The sequence below is a fragment of the Salvelinus namaycush genome, chromosome 4, assembly GCF_016432855.1.
Source record: "Salvelinus namaycush isolate Seneca chromosome 4, SaNama_1.0, whole genome shotgun sequence".
NCBI lineage: Eukaryota > Metazoa > Chordata > Actinopteri > Salmoniformes > Salmonidae > Salvelinus > Salvelinus namaycush.
Window position 1 is genome coordinate 49,123,188 of NC_052310.1, and position 17,989 is coordinate 49,141,176.

Here is a 17,989-nt window from a genome sequence, read left to right on the forward strand (position 1 = left end):
TCTTGTCTTTATTGTGATACTAGAGATGCGTTGTATTGTGATTTCTAGTTCTGGGCCTTGGTGTTTAGAGAAGTGTAGTATTTCTTTCCCATTGTGCATCAACCCTTTAACTGAAGTGATTGAAAAGGAAGCTACATTATGGCAACATCAAAAAGCACCCATTTATCATATCAGAGGGGGAATTGGGGCTTCTACCACATTGCTTTTTATACCTGTCCATTTCTTTCAGATCTAAGGCTTTTTCTGGTCAGGGCAGCAGATTTCAGAAATTGTCCCCATGCCATTTTTTTACTTCACCACTAGATGACAGCATTTACCTGTTCTCACCTGCTATGCTCGGTTTAATGGCAAATTACACCAATCAATTAGTTACCTTGTTTTTCCTAATCAATACCTCCACAGTTAATGGCATGGTATGTTTGCTTACTTCTGCAACTCTCAGGTTTAGTTATTTGACAGGGACTTCTGTCTTTACAGAGGCTCTCTAGGCCTAGGTGAGGATAAAAGTTGACATTGTGAACTTAACCATTGAATTATAATAAAATGTTCAGTCCCCTTGATGTAGCCTATGCACTACCTGAATTGCTGTGGAATAGAGCTGTAAAATGTAAACCTAAATTAAATTGCGCATAAATGTTTCAATTTCAGAGGTAATTCAGCTCTTTACTGGTATCGACAATGTTATCTCACGGTATCAACTTGTACAGAAGCAGTTGAAAGATTAAGGCACTTGTTCCTGTATTGCAGGGTTCCAATAGGTGGCCGTGGGTGATTTTATTTGGCCCCCAAAGTTTTCTGAGCAAAAAATATATTTTTTTATTGTTGGCCAAAGGACTATAAAATTACCAGGAAATCGGCTCAGCGATTTTCATTTATTTAGGAAATCTGTTCCTAAGTATTCCCATGGATAAATAGAGGCATATGTGCTCATATCCCAATGTAATCAAGCTTTGAAATGATTGTTTTCAAGTACTATATCTGTTTGGGCTTCTTGCGGTTATTTTGCAGTGTATATATTATTTATGTTCTGGCCTCCCGACATACCACTCAAGAAAAAAATGTGCCTTGGCTGAATGTAATTTGTGCCCACTGCCTCAGGATGCTTTAGAATGTGAATTGCTTCTTAAATGTTTCATGAATAGAAGACATAAGCTGAAGCCTGCATTGTTGGGACACTTTTTGGTAGATAAATCACTCTACCACAAATCAAGTTATGTTTAGTTCAATTAAGGTAATATCTACATTTTTTTTATGAAACAAGAATTTATTATTCAGTGGAAGCTACAATCCCTAAAACATAACCCTACTTTTGCTGAAGTGTGTCTTTCAGTGTTAGTGGCACACTTAAGTACATGAAGCGGACACTTTTCTCATTAGAAATACATTTGTGTCCCACTTTACCTGGCACTTGTGAAATCGTCAATAAGACTTTGTAGAGGCTTAGATAAACTGTCTGTTTAAAAATGACAACCTTTCACTAGACCCTCTCCATGTCCTTGTAAAATTGATTTGGGGACATTCCAAGCTCTTGGTGAAAATCTAATTAAAGGAGTCTGCACAGCTTTTAATTGATACTGAAACACCTCTATTACCCCCCCAAATGCTGTCCACTTTCATAAATGTAGCCTCTTTTCTATCCTCCCTTATATGTAATTGAGAGAATCCCAATTGCATAGGCCTACTCCTTGAGTTCTCTTTTCTTGCCTCCTTCTCAAACCCCATTGGATCAGATAGCTAGAGGTCCCACCAATCTGAGCTTCTTCTCCAATGGTTCTGAGAAGGTGAGGGACTACATGAGGACCATGCAATTGATATTCTCCAATTGTTCTTTCCTTTCCGACTCTTATTTCCTTCTAATTCCTTCCAATGTCATCCTATGCTTTTTATGTGCCTTCAAAAAGTATTCATACCCCTTATTACACGTTTTGTTGTGTTACAGACTTAATTCAAAATGGATTACATATTTCTCTCACCCATCTACACACAATACTCCATAATTACATGTTTTAGAAATGTTTGCTAATTTATTGAAAATTAAATACAGAAATATCTAATTTACATCTCAATTTAATCAATTCACACCACTGAGTCAATACTTTGTAGAATAACCTTTGGTGGAGATTACAGCTGTGAGTCTTTTTGGGTAAGTCTGTAAGAGCTTTGCACACCTGGATTGTACAATATTTGCCCATTATTCTTTTTACAATTCTTCAAGCTACGTCAAGTTGTTTTTTGATCATTGCTAGACAGCCATTTTCAAGACTTGCCATAGATTTTCAAGCCGATTTAAGTCAAAACTAACTAGGCCACTCAGGAACATTCAATGTCATATTGGTAAGCAACTCCAGTGTAGATTTGGCCTTGTGTTTAAGGTTATTGTCCTGCTGTAAGGTGAATGTGTCTCCCAGTGTTTGTTGGAAAGTAGACTGAAGCAGGTTTTCCTCTAGGATTTTTCGTGTGCTTATAGCTGTACTCAGTTTCTTCTATCCTAAAAAACTCCCCAGTCCTTGCTGATGACAAGCACACCCACAACATGATACAGCCACCACCATGCTTGAAAATTATGGGATTATAATGATGACAGAACAAGGTGAGTTAGTATTTTGAATTTTGTGGTCTCATATTGAGATGTGGTTGCAAGTACGTTTCGCTAATGTGTAATTTAATTTTGCAAGCTTGTATCATGACGTGTGAAAGATTTAACAACTTGTTGCTCAAATCAAATCAAAGTTTATTTGTCACGTGTGCTGAATACAACAGGTGTAGACCTTACAGTGAAATGCTTACCTACAGGCTCTAACCAATAGTGCAAAAAAGGTATTAGGTGAACAATAGGTAGGTAAAGAAATAAAACAACAGTAAAAAGACAGGCTATATACAGTAGCGAGGCTATAGAAGTAGCGAGGCTACATAAAAGACACCGGTTAGTCAGGCTGATTGAGGTAGTATGTACATGTAGATATGGTTAAAGTGACTATGCATATATGATGAACAAAGAGTAGTAGTAGCATAAAAGAGTGGTTGGCGGGTGGTGGGTGGGACACAATGCAGATAGCCCGGTTAGCCGATGTGCGGGAGCACTGGTTGGTCGGCCCAATTGAGGTAGTATGTACATGAATGTATATTTAAAGTGACTATGCATATATGATAAACAGAGAGTAGCAGCAGCGTAAAGAGAGGGGTTGGGGGGGAGGCACACAATGCAAATAGTCCGGGTAGCCATTTGATTACCTGTTCAGGAGTCTTATGGCTTGGGGGTAAAAACTGTTGAGAAGCCTTTTTGTCCTAGACACTCCGGTACCGCTTGCCATGTGGTAAAAGAGAGAACAGTCTATGACTGGGGTGGCTGGGGTCTTTGACAATTTTTCGGGCCTTCCTCTGACACCGCCTGGTGTAGAGGTCCTGGATGGCAGGCAGCTTAGCCCCAGTGATGTACTGGGCCGTACGCACTAGCCTCTGTAGTGCCTTGCGGTCAGAGGCCGAGCAATTGCCGTACCAGGCAGTGATGCAACCAGTCAGGATGCTCTCGATGTTGCAGCTGTAGTACCTTTTGAGGATCTCAGGACCCATGCCAAATCTTTTTTGTTTCCTGAGGGGGAATAGGCTTTGTCGTGCCCTCTTCATGACTGTCTTGGTGTGTTTGGACCATTCTAGTTTGTTGTTGATGTGAACACCAAGGAACTTGCTAAACTTGTAATTTGACATTTGAATACATTCAATAAGTTTAGCAAGTATAAGATATTTTATGAGTATGAATATTCTGCTGTGAATAAAAAATACACTTGCAGATTTTGAATCTGTGCACGTTCTGAGTTCTGTGACTGTTATCACATTACCAAGAGATTCGTAAGCTTGTAAAACGTTTTGTATGTTTGTAGAAATTTATTTGGAAGTGAAAATGTGATTTGCGCTCTGGGTGCAGGACCTTTTACTCCTGGCAACCAGTTCCCTCTGCCAAAACTACAACCGCCTAAACATTGGCTGGATTGTTCCATCAATCAAATCTCAGGAAGTAGCTCCCCACATGAGCAATAGAGGATGAGGGCAATTAAATGAAAACAATCTACTTGAAAGTAATAGTCTCTTTTATCTGTGTTCATCTTTCTTTTGGTGTGTGAAAAGGCATGACAGCAGTTTGCTTATCATATGAATATAATGGTACATTTCAGACAAACTCCAGACCAGGGGAAAACAAATATATTTTCTAGTTAGTTAACCATCTGATTGTTGAAGTAGATTATAAATGCCATTAGCTAGCTAGATAGCTAAATTGAAACTGCTGGGGTAAATGTAGCTAGCTAGCTAACTCCCGCCATCATCACTGCAGTGTAGTTAATGTTAACTAGGTTTGTAGAGAATATATATTTGAAGCTTTATTTTAAAGACTTGTTACTGACTTTTGAACACTTGTCAAAATACATCTTTCCACTGCTTGTTTATTGAATAATTAGTGACTAGAAAAGTTGAGAAGAAAAATGCCCTTCCCTATTTCACTTTAAATAGACTTTTAGGCTGGTTGGGTATCATTTGGCTGATGTGCTTTAATTAGCCTAGTTAGCCAAGTTACTGACTGACTAGGATTATTGTTATTCATGTTTTTCATTATTGCATTTCAGGTGGAGATGGAGTAAGGCTTTGGTGATGAAACATACATAATGTATTTATTGTCATCTCCCTATCAGGCCACTGCATGCTGTGACAAGGGCCTTGATGGTGACACACATCTACGTCAAGCTGCCTGCATACTGGGGCCTTCAGTGGTACCTTTCCTTTGATTATAGCAAGAGTCTCATTATCTCTGTCTCGTAGCCATTTAACATGTAGTGTATGTAACCACTCAATTCATAGAAACGGACTTAAATGAACTTGTCCCTGGCTGCTTTTAGACAGGCAGCCCATTCTGATATTTTCTCTACTAATTACATCAGATCTTTTCACATCAGCTCTTTTTCATAGCTGATCTGATTGGTCAAAAGAACAATTTGTGAAAAAAATATCAGACTTTGGATGGCCAACTAAACACAGCCTATTTGTCCTATTCTTCAGTCTCGTCTGGGATATATATTTAGTTGGCACACCTGTGTTTATACATGAATAAAAATTTATTGACCCTGTATATGAGACTTGCATTGATTTTAGATATTTTTGAATCATAAGCGCTAAGTGTTGTCTTGATGTTTAAGTTACCATCGTAGATAGTGAAAATGAGAAGAGGCTAAGAAACAGTTATTGTTTTGTGATCTATTAAACAAATTAATGAGTAGTTCATACAAAACTTTATTGCGTTTGATGTTCATCCCCCAAATTTGACTATTTAAAGTCTTGATAGTTGCATCATTCCTCAAGGAACTGTCGATAGCAGACAACATTGTGACAGATTTTTTTAATGTTCTGATCTAGAGTTCCATGGCCCAGCAGACTCACCTGGGAATAGAGGGATGGACACATTCATTTTTATAAAAGTATGGGAGACTTTTAGTGGGAGGAGATCGCATGAGTTTGAGTGAGTACAGTAAATCCAATCCAACCAGTGGCCCTGGATAATATGCAAATATGGCCCTGGATAATATGTCATCACACAGACAACCACATTGAAGGTTACATAAAGTATATTACCAACAGCAGAGATTACTTCTCTGTGCTCTGGAGAGATCGCAGGTAGTTGGTCTGAAGGCTCTGGTGAATATTCTGTCTCTAGCACCTGTAGAGAGATGGATAGAGGTACTGAATGCGCTTGAAAGAGAGCGAGCAAGAGAGTTCACATTTACATTGTTGATGATTGTGGACTTCCTTCCAATCAGTCAAATTGATGAGTAAAAGACGCAGCAACTCAATGGCTTTCAATAGGAGGAGTGTGTTGGGGGGAGGCTTGTGTTGTGCTGTCCGTTAGAAAAGTTGCAAAGACTATCCAATCATTTAAAAACATAAAACAGTGTTTTCCCCACCAAACAGCTGTGTTGGACATGTGCTTCATGCATTTTGGTTTGAAGGTAGCTTTACTCTGAGATTCAAGTTGTATCTTCATGTCTGTAACTTTGCTCTCACTCCCTTTGACCCAAAAGCCCTCACCCCTGACCTCCCATTGGCCCAGGGCCTCGGCAAAACCCTCTAATCAGTCTCTCTGACAGGCAGTTACTCCAGGAGTAGACAGGTTTATGGTGCATAGGGCTTCTCCACACTCATATGAGTGGAGTATTAGCTATACTGTATTTAAACAAAATACAGTATGCATGACTTACATGGAGTGCTCCATGTTCGTGCTGGTAGCAGGCCTCAACCTGGATGCAGGGAAATGTCCTGCCTTGGATTATGGTTGTATCCATCTCCACTAGGCTCCTGGAAATCATATGACAAACCTGCATAGATTAACAAAAGAAAATGGTAACTGTATTTAGTAAATTGAAGTCCTGACAGCCATAGGTTCTTTATACAGGAGTGTACAGGATTTTGTTCCTGCACTTCACTAACACCTCATTCAACTAATTGTAGTTTAAATTTAACAAAAATGTACAAAGTTCAGTCTGTTGTGACAGAAATCACTCACTTCTGTATTATTGAATGAGCATCCCGAGTTACAAGTTTAGCGACAATTCTGCATGATAGAGAATAACATGTGTGGATCTATTTCTATCTAACCTTGTGAATAAACTCCAAGAACAAGATTATTTTTCTGGTGGCTGGGAGGTTCCCAAGTTCTTTAGATCTGGCTGGGTGTTAGGGATGTGCTTCAACCTGAGGAAAAGAGCAGAGAGGGGGAAGAAATGAACCTCACTGCTCAAATTTCACTGCTGGAACCCCAACTACCTTTAATGTGCCATAATTTCGTAAAAGGTTTTACATATTCATAAGTTTGATCAAGTTGTCACCAGTTTACTATTAGCTAGCTAATCTATTTACAGGGAAATTGAGAGGGTCATTTTTATTGCTAACTTTTTCAGTCACCAATGAATCAATAAACAGGCAGTGGAATGTAATTTGACAAGTGTTCAAAAGACAGTAACAAGAAGTGTGTCACCCTCCAAGCCCAAAGGGAAGGTACCACTGAAGGCCCCAGTATGCAGGCAGCTTGACGTAGATGTGTGTCACCATCAAGGCCCTTGTCACAACATGCAGTGGCCTGATAGGGAGATGACAATAAATACATTATGTACGTTTCACCACCAAAGCCGTTAGCATTTACTGCACATTGCTGAACAATCCAACGATTTTGTTAGTGTCATTAATATAAATGGGCAATTCAAAAACAATATCCAGTTCATAAGCATTTTACTGTAATACCTCCAGGGTCCTTTGGTGGTCTGGCAGCATGCTGCTTTCTAGTGATCTTACTCCATCTCCACCTGAAATGCAATAACGAAAAACATGAATAACAATAATCCTAGTCAGTCAGTAACTTGGCTAACTAGGCTAATTATACAGATCAGCCACATGATACCCAACCAGCCTAATAGTCTATTTGAAATGAAATTCGGAGGGGCATTTCTCTTAACAACTTTTTCAGTCACAAATTATTCAATAAACAGACAGTAGAATGAAGTAGTTTGACAAGTGTTCAAAAGTTAGTAACAAGTCTTTAAAATATAGCTTCAAATATTTTTATTTTATTTTCTAGAAACCTAGCTAACATTAGCTACACTGCAGTGATGATGGCGGGAGTTAGATAGCTAGCCAGCTTTAACCCGGCAGTTTAAATGTAGCCATCTAGCTAGCTGATGGCATTTATAATCAGCTTCATCAATCAGATGGTTAACTAACTAGCAAATATATTCGTTTTCACCTCGCATATAAAGCTGCCTGATGAAGCTAGCCAGTTGATAGTAAAGCTAGGATAAATGTCAGAGGCCAGCTAGCTAACGTACTAGTCACTGTCAATGTAATGGCTGTACCTGGAGTTTGTCTGAAATGTACCATTATATTTCACATGATAAGCAAATCACTGGCTTGCCTTGGAACCACGAATCTCAATGTGCAACCACAAAATTCTAAATAAAAACTCACGTAATTCTGTCATCATTATAATCCCATAGAAAATATGTAGAGTGGTACTCAGTGATGTGTTGGATTTTCCCTAAACATAATGCTTTGTATTCAGGACAAAAAGTTAATTTCTTTGCAACATTTTTAACAGTTTCCCTTAAGTACCTTGTTGCAAATTTATTTATTTTTATTCTGTACCGGCTTCATTCTTTTTACTGTCATTTATGTTAATACTGTGGAGTTGTTTATCCATCCTCAGTTTTCTGATATCTTATCCATTAAACCATGTAACTGTTTTAAAATCACAATTGGCCTCATGGTGAAAATCCTTGAGCAGTTTCCTTCCTCTCCGGCAACCGAGTTAGGAAGGACGCCTGTATCTTTGTAATGACAAAGTGTAATTAAAAACTTCACCGTGCTCAAAGGGATATTCAGTGTCTGCTTTTTTATTTTTAAAACATCTACCAATCGGTGCCCTTCTTTGCAAGCCATTGAACAGCCTCCCTGGTCTTTGTGGTTGAATCCAAGCTTGAAATGTACTACTCAATTAAGGGACCTTACAGATAGTTGTATGTGTGGGTACAGAGATGGGGTAGTCATTCAAAAATCATGTTAACCACAATTACTGAACACGGAATGAGTCCATGCAACTTATTATGCGATTTGTTAAGCACATTTTTAGTCCCAAACTTATTTAGGCTTGTCATAACAAAGGGGTTGAATACTTTTTGACAAGCCCTGTCATAGGCCTCCTGAGGATAGCCTTTCCCCTCCCTATTTAATCTTGCTCTTGTGACTAACTGGGTTTGAACCAGGTCTCCTGCATGTCGCAAGACTGTTCGCTCTCTACCAATAGATTTGTCACAAAAACTGTTGTGTTAAATAGCAAGTTGTGCCTACTCTGGTCTTGGCACGTGCACTCTAGTCTACGTGATGAGATTATTATGGATAAGAGCAAGAATATTTGTATTTGTCAAACAGCAGTCAAGCATTGATCATCCTGTCACCAGAATAAACCTGTTGATATTTATTTGAAAGGAGCATCAAGATCACTGTGCACTTTCACCACCCTGTGAAGTTCATCCTCATTTATTTAATCTGTAGCCTAATAAACTGTATGGTTTACCGAGTTATAGTGGGAGGACCACACCCCACCATATCATCGCATGACTCCAAATTTACTTTGATATGATGGTTGTTATATCAATATTTGCGCATAAAGGTGTTTCCACCACCATTTCTCATATAGTTAATTTTACTGATACAAAAAGTTCCTACTATGTCGATTTAACAAATGATCTGTCAGCATTTATAAAATTGTACTGAAACTTCCTGTTTCCATCACAGCTGTCATGATTTATACAGTATGATTTTCCTCACATTCAAGCTGTGGATGGAAACATGTTTACTGTCGAATAAAAATTAAGTAGTTGTTAAAGGTTTCCTTTACCCATTTAGGTAAATTGCTCAATAATAAATTGGCTACAGCCTGTATGCCCTTCCACCTATCTGTTTCATGTCTCAGGTTGCCCGCAAAAGCCAGCATGGATAGACATGTTTCTAGCATAAAGCATCGCGGACCAAATAAAGGGATACCTAATCAGTTGTACAACTGAATGCCTTCAACTGAAATGTGCCTTCCACATTTATCCCAACCCCTCTGTATCAGAGAAGTGCAAGGGGCTGCCTTAATTACATCCACAGCACCTGGGGAACAGTGGGTTGTTAACTGCCTTGCTCAGGGCAGAATAACAGAATTTTACCTAGTGAGCTCAGGGATTCGATCCAGCAACCTTTCGGTTACTGGCTCAACACTCTAACCACTAGGCTACCTGCCACCCTAAATAACTGTTATTGATCACTTTGTGTAATCGGATCCGTTTTATTTTCTTCAAAATCTTAAGCTAACAAGGCATAGGCTTTTTGCCATTTTCTTTAATAAAAGGTAGGCCTATGACATAGGCATTACCCCATCAATTTGAGTCTTGTTTTTAACTTACAGCCCTTCACTGACACGGAGGTCAGGTATTTAAAGAGTGCATGGTGGGTGGCGGAATTGACCTACACATCTATGGATATAGCAGGCTATATCCTAATTGAATCTGTCAAACAGGCAGATTGATTGTGGCACAGCTGCTGCTGCTTCATGTTTCAGCACCAAAATGTAAGTTACTCGAATCTGGCTTATTGTGAGGTCAATAACGCTGATAAATACATCATGGGCAAGAAACCTATTGATTTTAATAAAATAAATTATAGTAGTAACAAGCTATCAAAGTTGACCTTCGGTCCTCCTCATCTTCAAGCTCTCCTTCTCAAACTGAACATTAGGCAATAGGCTAGTCCGCACGCAAGAGAGTGAATTTTCTGTACTAGCCCTTAATCAAAAATGTTTTTCAGAAGAAGCCTTTGACTCTCCTCCTGAACTGCCACCATAGGCCTACACAGCAGCCAATGGTTAGGCAGCACACCACATCGTTTTTGATCAGCAAGAGCAGAGCAGGGTTTAGAGTTGGAATATTAATTGACTTGTGTCATTTACACCATCCCAGCAGCTACAATAGAAATATAATTTTGCTTTGTGCTTTTCCCGAGCATGCACTTCGTAGCCTATAGCATATAGGCAATGAATCACTTGATTGAGAACACACGAAATAGCCTATAGGCGCACTTGATATTGCAGAACCAGCTGAGAATCAGAGATGAGGGGCAACATCGAGCACACATCAATTTATAGCCTAATTAGTAACTGATTCTAAAACACTGAGAATAAATGACAAATTACACGACCCTCCCCTGAACTAGATTGAAAAAAATACTAAATCCTCCCCTTGATTGAAATTGAAAAAGCATGACCCGCCACCATTTTTCTCCAGGTAACCATTCTGTAAATTTCAATCCATCCCTTAGAATTAAATGTGGAGTGGAGCTTTATAGTTAGGGTAGGATACTTGTTGACATCATGTGACCTGCGTACCTTCAAAATTATTCGGCAATCCTAATTTATTCGAAAACACCGTTTACATCATAATTTGTCGCAATGAAAAAAGTTAGACAAAAGAAAATCAACCCCTGCCGAACGAATACAAATGTTGTCGATCTATAGAACATTCCTCCTATACCTATCTTCCGTTTTCATTACACATTTTCAAACGATTTTTTTTTTGTTGCGACGTTGCTTTTGTCGGATAAACCTGGATCAATGGAAAATAAACCTGTTTATTGGGACAAATGAGAGGAAGGAATAGTACATGTTAAAGAAACTACATTTGGGAGGAGTCCCACATCTTCGAGTTGTGTCTGACACCTGAAACTTTACTTGTGTTCTAGACTCCGCAAACCGCCACTCAATGGGGAAAACAGAGGGGCTCGAGGAAACGGTCGAGGAAGAAGTCACTGCGCAACAATGAGGCTGGACAAAATCTCAAAGTGAAAGATAAATAAGGGAAAGTAGGTTTTACAATCCACAACGTGGTAGTTTACATTTTTTTCGAAACGCAGTGGCCATTGGAAACGTTGCTGTGCAGCGCAATGGCTGCCCAGTGCGACTCTCTGAGCGGATACTTGCAACAGTCGGACCAGGGCTCAAATAGCGAGTGTAGTATTGACTCCCCGGTCCCCGGCTCCGAGGATGACTTGAGCGGACCCCATGCCTTACCAGACCCGGAGTGGACGGAGGAGAGATTTCGAGTGGACCGCAAGAAACTGGAAATCATGTTATTAGGTAAAGAAACAAATACAGAAATATTTTTGCCATGTTTTGCAAAATGTTAAAACATTCCTTTGTTTGAGAATGGGAACGATGCCAACATTATGCTTCCAAAAACTGTTTTACCCTTCATATGGTATTTGTAGTTTTTTCCTTCACGTTCAGTTGCTTATTTTCTTGTCCAGTAATTTGTAGGCCTATGTTTGACTTTGTAGCGTATCCTGCCGTTAGACTGTCCAGCATATTTTTTTTGTCATAATTTGAAACATTTCTTTGTACTTTCTTTTGACCACAGAAAGCAACTTGACATTTGTGTTTTCTACTGGGATGGTATTGAGATATAATCAATGTCATATCGTAGTTTTTTCCCCCCTAGGATGGGCATATAGTCTAATATAGAACGTTGCCTCAATCAATATTACATGCATTAAAACAAACTTTATAGACACGGTACAATAGTTTATGCAATACTAGTTATTTCATTCTGACTGAAGTTTAGCATTGTTACGTGTGGTCACGGTCACCACTATAGCCGCGGGAAGTAGGAGTGCTGAGGGTGCTGCAACACCCCCTGTTAAAAATTATATATATATTTATTTATTTTTCTTCACAAAAGTAGTGCACTGGGCCTTTACTAGTATTAGCAGACTGATGTAGAAGTCTGTAGCAGGAGCAACAAAAAAAATCTGCATATCCACAGTATCTTGCAGGATTCAATAGGTGGAATTGTAAGAGTTGTTGCCCTGTCCCTTTCTCTGCGATTGAATACCATTAGAATGACAGACAGAATCAAAATAATTCCTCAAAAATTTACTTCAAAAGGTGTAAAGTTATGGGCAAAGACACAACATCCACATTAAGTTAAATATATTTCTTGATCAAACAACACTTTTTGTGCAGTATTAATTTACCATCCTTACAAACCACTTAATGCAAATGTACACTACTGTATGGTCATGTAGGTTTGTACCCATAGACTTTCCATCACCATGAAGAATAACAATGCACAATACAATATTTGAGTACATTGAGACATCAAGTGGTTTGTGACGATGATGTGGCTCATTTGGTAGAGCATGGCCCTTGAAATGCTAGGATTGTGGGTTTGATTACCATCGGGGACCAGTACGAAAAAGTATGAAAATGTATGCACTCTACTGTAAGTTGCTCTGGATAAGAGCATCTACTAAAATGGAAAAGGAAGAGTAGACCATTTCAGTTTTCACATAGAAGTAAGTTGCATTTGCAAAGTATTTCAAGAACCTGGAAAACATCAAGCAAGTATTTGTATATTCCACAAGTACTATCAGATTAACTGTTTTGTACAGATAATTATCAGACCCAAGTTACAAATGCTGGGGCCTCCCGAGTGGCGCAGTATTCTAAGGCACTGCATCGCAGTGCTAGCTGTGCCACTAGAGATTCTGGGTTCGAGTCCAGGCTCTGTTGCAGCCGGCTGCGACCGGGAGACTCATTGGGCGGCGTACAATTGGCCCAGCTTCGTCCGGGTTACTTGTGAGTGCACAACATTTTAGAGAAATAAGCTTTTTGTGTGTATGGAAAATTTCTGGGAACTTTTGCTTCAGCTCATGAAACATGGGACCAACACTTTACATGTTGTATTATATATTTTTGTTCAGAATACATTTAGTTTCAATTTTTTCAAAAAAGTAGTGCACTTGGCCTTTACTAGTCCTGTATTAGCGGACCGATATATAGACGTCTTCAGTAATGTTTCTACAGCTCTACCCCACCCCCTCAGAAAAACGATCGCAGCAACCCCGCACCCAAACTACTTCCCACGGCTATGGTCAGCACACATGCATCAATAATGTTTGTGCTGTGGTCAGCAGTTGAGGAGCATGCACACGACTCAACCAATAGGAGTCGCTATGAGCAAGTGTGTGTTATGGTGATGACTCAAGTTTTACCTTCCTCAATAGCTGGCGAAAACACTTCTCTCAGTAAGACCCCTTAATGAGATCAAACTAGCCTAGAAATATTTCCTGGTCATTGGTAGCATCACCATTTTAAAAGCCTACGTTTTTCTTAATGCTTATTAAACCTCATTAAAAGTGTCTATGAAGACCATTTTAGTTAATAGATCATATAGTCTATATTTGCTGTACTGTACAAACCTAGAATCATAGATCTGGCTGAGATACAAAGCGGACCTGCATCCAATGTTATAGTTTTCCAGGTGGTGGTCGTTTCCTTCACTCTCCTATCTAATCATCAATCTCTGTCACTGTCATGTCAGTGAACAGTTACATGACTGTCAGGTTTGTGTGTGGTCAGTCTCTAATGAGATGTCCCTAGGAGTGTGTAAAGGATGAGATCATCATCCGTTATTGCAACACACAATCTTGTAGAGGAAGATTCCAGCGTTATGTAACTGAAGAAGATTCTTTATCAATCCCACATGAAGATAGTGAGTCGCCATCAGCTGGAGAAACAGCCAAAGGAGACCATACGGGGAACATTAACAAGATATGAGATGATCAACCCAATGAAAACAACCCATGAAAACTCAAATAATATCATACAAAACAAGGGGGTTCATATTCAGCTTGACACAAGACAACCCATGTCTTAGTGTGTCATGACTGTTCTTTCTTATCCTGTTGGATATGAAGATATCTAGTCAGTGGGATTCTGTTTGCTCTACTATCCCTTGATTATTTTCTTTTTCATTACGGTACTCTTTTGATTATAACAAGTTAATCTCCGATGAATGTTTCATGCTCTAAGCCTCTCCTCGGTGTATGAGTGTGCCCAATATAATCCAGGTCTGTTTGGGTGGACGTTATAATAAAAATCATTGTTTAATTGGAGCACAGTTATCAAACCTGCTCTTAAATTATGTTTTGAAGTTTAAATAAAAACAGTTTTAGGTTAATTAGGCGAGCCTGAGGATTTTGAGGATGCACTCTTTGTTAATTGAATTTAATGGCCTTGTTTTCTTTTTTTGGTTAAAAGAAAATATGCAGTTTGTCTTTTGTATACAGGAATTATGGCAGCTGGTTTTAAAGTAACCCCCATTTCTCTGTTTCTCTCACACTCACTCACTCACTCACTCACTCACTCACTCACTCACTCACTCACTCACTCACTCACTCACTCACTCACTCACTCACTCACTCACTCACTCACTCACTCACTCACTCACTCACTCACTCACTCACTCACTCACTCACACACTCACACACTCACACACACACTCACAGCTAGCTCAACTCCACCTGTTTGTGGCCCCGTTGCTGCTACGCTGCTCTGCATTCCTTAAACTCCATGTCATCCCTGCCTTTTCCAGGAAAACAACTTAACAAGAGGCCGTCCCTAAACCCAAGTCTGCCGGACATACTGTATGCAACGTTGTGCGTGTGTGTGCGTGCACAATCTCTTTTAACATGTTGTTTTCTAGTGCCTTCTATGACCATGGCAGGAATTCTCCATGTTAACATTCAGCCCATGGCATGAAGTGAATATTACTCTTTGTTTCCATCTCTGGTCAGTCATTGGCCTTTTCTCAATTGGGAGAAGTCAATCCTCCTCAACTCATCCCTTCTTCTTTTCCTCCTTGACCCGGAAACCGATAAGTGGTCGCCATATGTATGAGCATGTCAATTAGTTAATAGGTAAACGGAGGAGTTTGCTCCTCTCCTCGAGTGCCGCCTCTGGTGGAATAATTTTGAAATCCGCCACACCACCTTTGAAACAGCTGTTGTACTCTCAGGAGAAAAGCATGCATACATTTACATTACTTGTTGTTTTATCAATAACATGTCTAGCACAACTAGTTACATTTATTTTTTTTACCACGTTACACGTGTATTTGAGGATTCCACCTCTAACCATAATTTGCCGTAGTGGAAAAGGATAGTTTTCATTTTATACAAGTGTATTTGTTTCCTCCTCGATTACCTTTCACCTTTTTCAAAAAGGAGGGGAGGAAAGGATGCAAGGAATTAAGGCAATCCAATTGAGAATCTCTAAGTGGTTCAGGGTGAGTGGTCATACAATCTCAACCGTGAAACAGCAATAGCCTTTATCTAGGAGTTCCAGGATGTACTCTATCCCATGGGGCTTGTCAATTTTTTTTAAGACATCCTTTCTTTAACATTAGTAAGATTATCCTTGTGTTTTTTTTAATATATGCACAATTAACCAGTGCATTCGGAAGTATTCAGACCCCGTGACTTTTTCCACATTTTGTTATGCCTCTGCCTTATTCTAAAATTGATTAAATCGTTTCCCCCCCCTCATCAACACACAATACCCCATAATGACAAAGCAAAAACCTTTTTTTAAATAGAAAACTGAAATATATTACATTTACATAAGTAATCAGACCCTTTTACTCAGTACTTTGTTGAAGCACCTTTGGCAGCGATTACAGCCTCGAGTCTTCTTGGGTATGATGCTACAAGCTGGGCACATCTGTATTTGGGGAGTTTCTCCCATTCCTCTCGGAAGATTCTCTCAAGCTCTGTCAGGTTGGATGGGGAGCGTTGCTGCACAGCTATTGTCAGGTCTTTCCAGAGAAGTTAGATTGGGTTCAAGTCCGGACTCTGGCTGGGCCACTCAAGGACATTTAGAGACTTGTCCCGAAGCCACTCCTGCGTTGTCTTGGCTGTGTGCTTAGGGTCATTGTCATGTTGGAAATTGAACCTTCACCACAGTCTGAGGTCTTGAGAGCTCTGGAGCAGGTTTTCGTCAAGGATCTCTCTGTACTTTGCCCCGTTCATCTTTCCCTCAATCCTGATTAGTCTCCCAGTCCCTGCTGCTGAAAAACATCCCCACAGCATGATGCTGTCACCCCCATGCTTCACCGTAGGGATGGTGCCAGGTTTCCTCCAGATGTGAGGCTTGGCATTCAGGCCAAAGAGTTCAATCTCAGCTTCATCAGAACAGAGAATCTGAGAGTCCTTTAGGTGCCTTTTGGCAAACTCCAAGCGGGCTGTCATGTGCCTTTTTAATGAGGAGTGGCTTCCGCTGGTCACTCTACCATAGAGGCCTGATTGGTGGAGTGCTGCAGAGATGGTTGTCCTTCTGGAAGGTTCCCCCATCTCCACAGAGGAACTGGAGTTCTGTCAGAGTGACCATCGGGTTCTTGGTCACCTCCCTGAGGAGGCCACCTCCCTGAGGTGACCAAGCCTTCCTCAGATCTGTACCTCGACAATCCTGTCTTGGAGCTCTATGGATAATTCCTTCGACCTCATTGCTCCAATCAAGTTGTAGAAACATTTCAAGGAGAATCAATGCAAACCTGAACTCAATTTCGAGTCTCATAGCAAACGGTCTGAATATTTTTTGTTGTTGTAATTTTGCAAAAATTCTAAAAACCTGTTTTCACTTTGTTATTATGGGGTATTGTGATTAGATTGAGGGGGAAACAATTGACTCAATTTTAGAATAAGGCTGTAATGTAACAAAATGTGGAAAGGGGAAGGGTTCTGAATAATTTTCAAATGCACTGTATATGTACCTCCAAGCCTGTTTAGGATGCTCTGATTGGTCCTTACATGTTAACTTCAGCGTTGTAACATCTGGCTCTGTTTTCATTAGAGGAGAGGGCTTTGTTGATGTGGGACTCTGTCCTGAAGTGGACACAGCCCAGAGTTTGACCCATAATGAAATCATTGTGTGGGAACTTCCAGTATATGTTTACTCCAGGTTTTATTGTCTGTGACCGTATCTATGGACTCCCTTGCTTTGAAACTTGTGTAACCTGCACTATGCAAAAGGACAAGGATCTGTATAAAGCCTTGCTAATGTTTTAAAGGTGCTCAACAACATTTCTTCCCATCTCAACCTCCAGTCTTGAGAAGTTTTGGAAGTCTTCATTTAGAGTAGTAAAAAAAAACACCTGTTAGGAATGTGTGTGGGTTTTTATTTTGTGAAGTAATGAGACATCTTATCTGAATAGCTATACATAGGTCTCTCTTGGCTTGCATTGCAGTGTGACTTCTTTCCAATCCTCCCTATAAAATCCATTAAGCCAGTATCTGTTGTTCCAGATAGTCATGAGGTGTTGAAATGCATATATTCTCCAGCACGTTCACACACATGGATCTACTGTATGTTAAGACTGTTTTTACTATGAGAGGCATTATATCACTTCTAACTGAATTGATACGTGTATACTGTAAGTGGGGCTGAGGATATATACGTTTTATAGTGTCCTCTGTTTTGTCTGTTTCCCCTGCTATCTGTATCAGAGTTTTTGAGCTGAAGGGAGTGTGTAAGATTTTAAGTTGGAGGAGAGTAGGGGTTGTTGTCGGAGAGAAACAGTTACCCAGA

At 39.8% G+C, this 17,989-nt stretch overlaps 1 protein-coding gene across 1 annotated transcript in view; it reads left to right on the forward strand.

Annotated features, from left to right (window-relative positions):
- The first annotated feature begins 11,319 nt into the window (after positions 1-11,319).
- LOC120046585 (protein bicaudal C homolog 1-A-like) overlaps positions 11,320-17,989 on the forward strand; it is a 70,081-nt gene continuing 63,411 nt past the window's right edge. Inside the window, exon 1 of the mRNA XM_038991951.1 lies at positions 11,320-11,701. Coding sequence (XP_038847879.1) covers positions 11,509-11,701 — 193 coding nt within the window. The 5' untranslated portion in view covers positions 11,320-11,508. The remainder of the gene's footprint in view (positions 11,702-17,989) is intronic.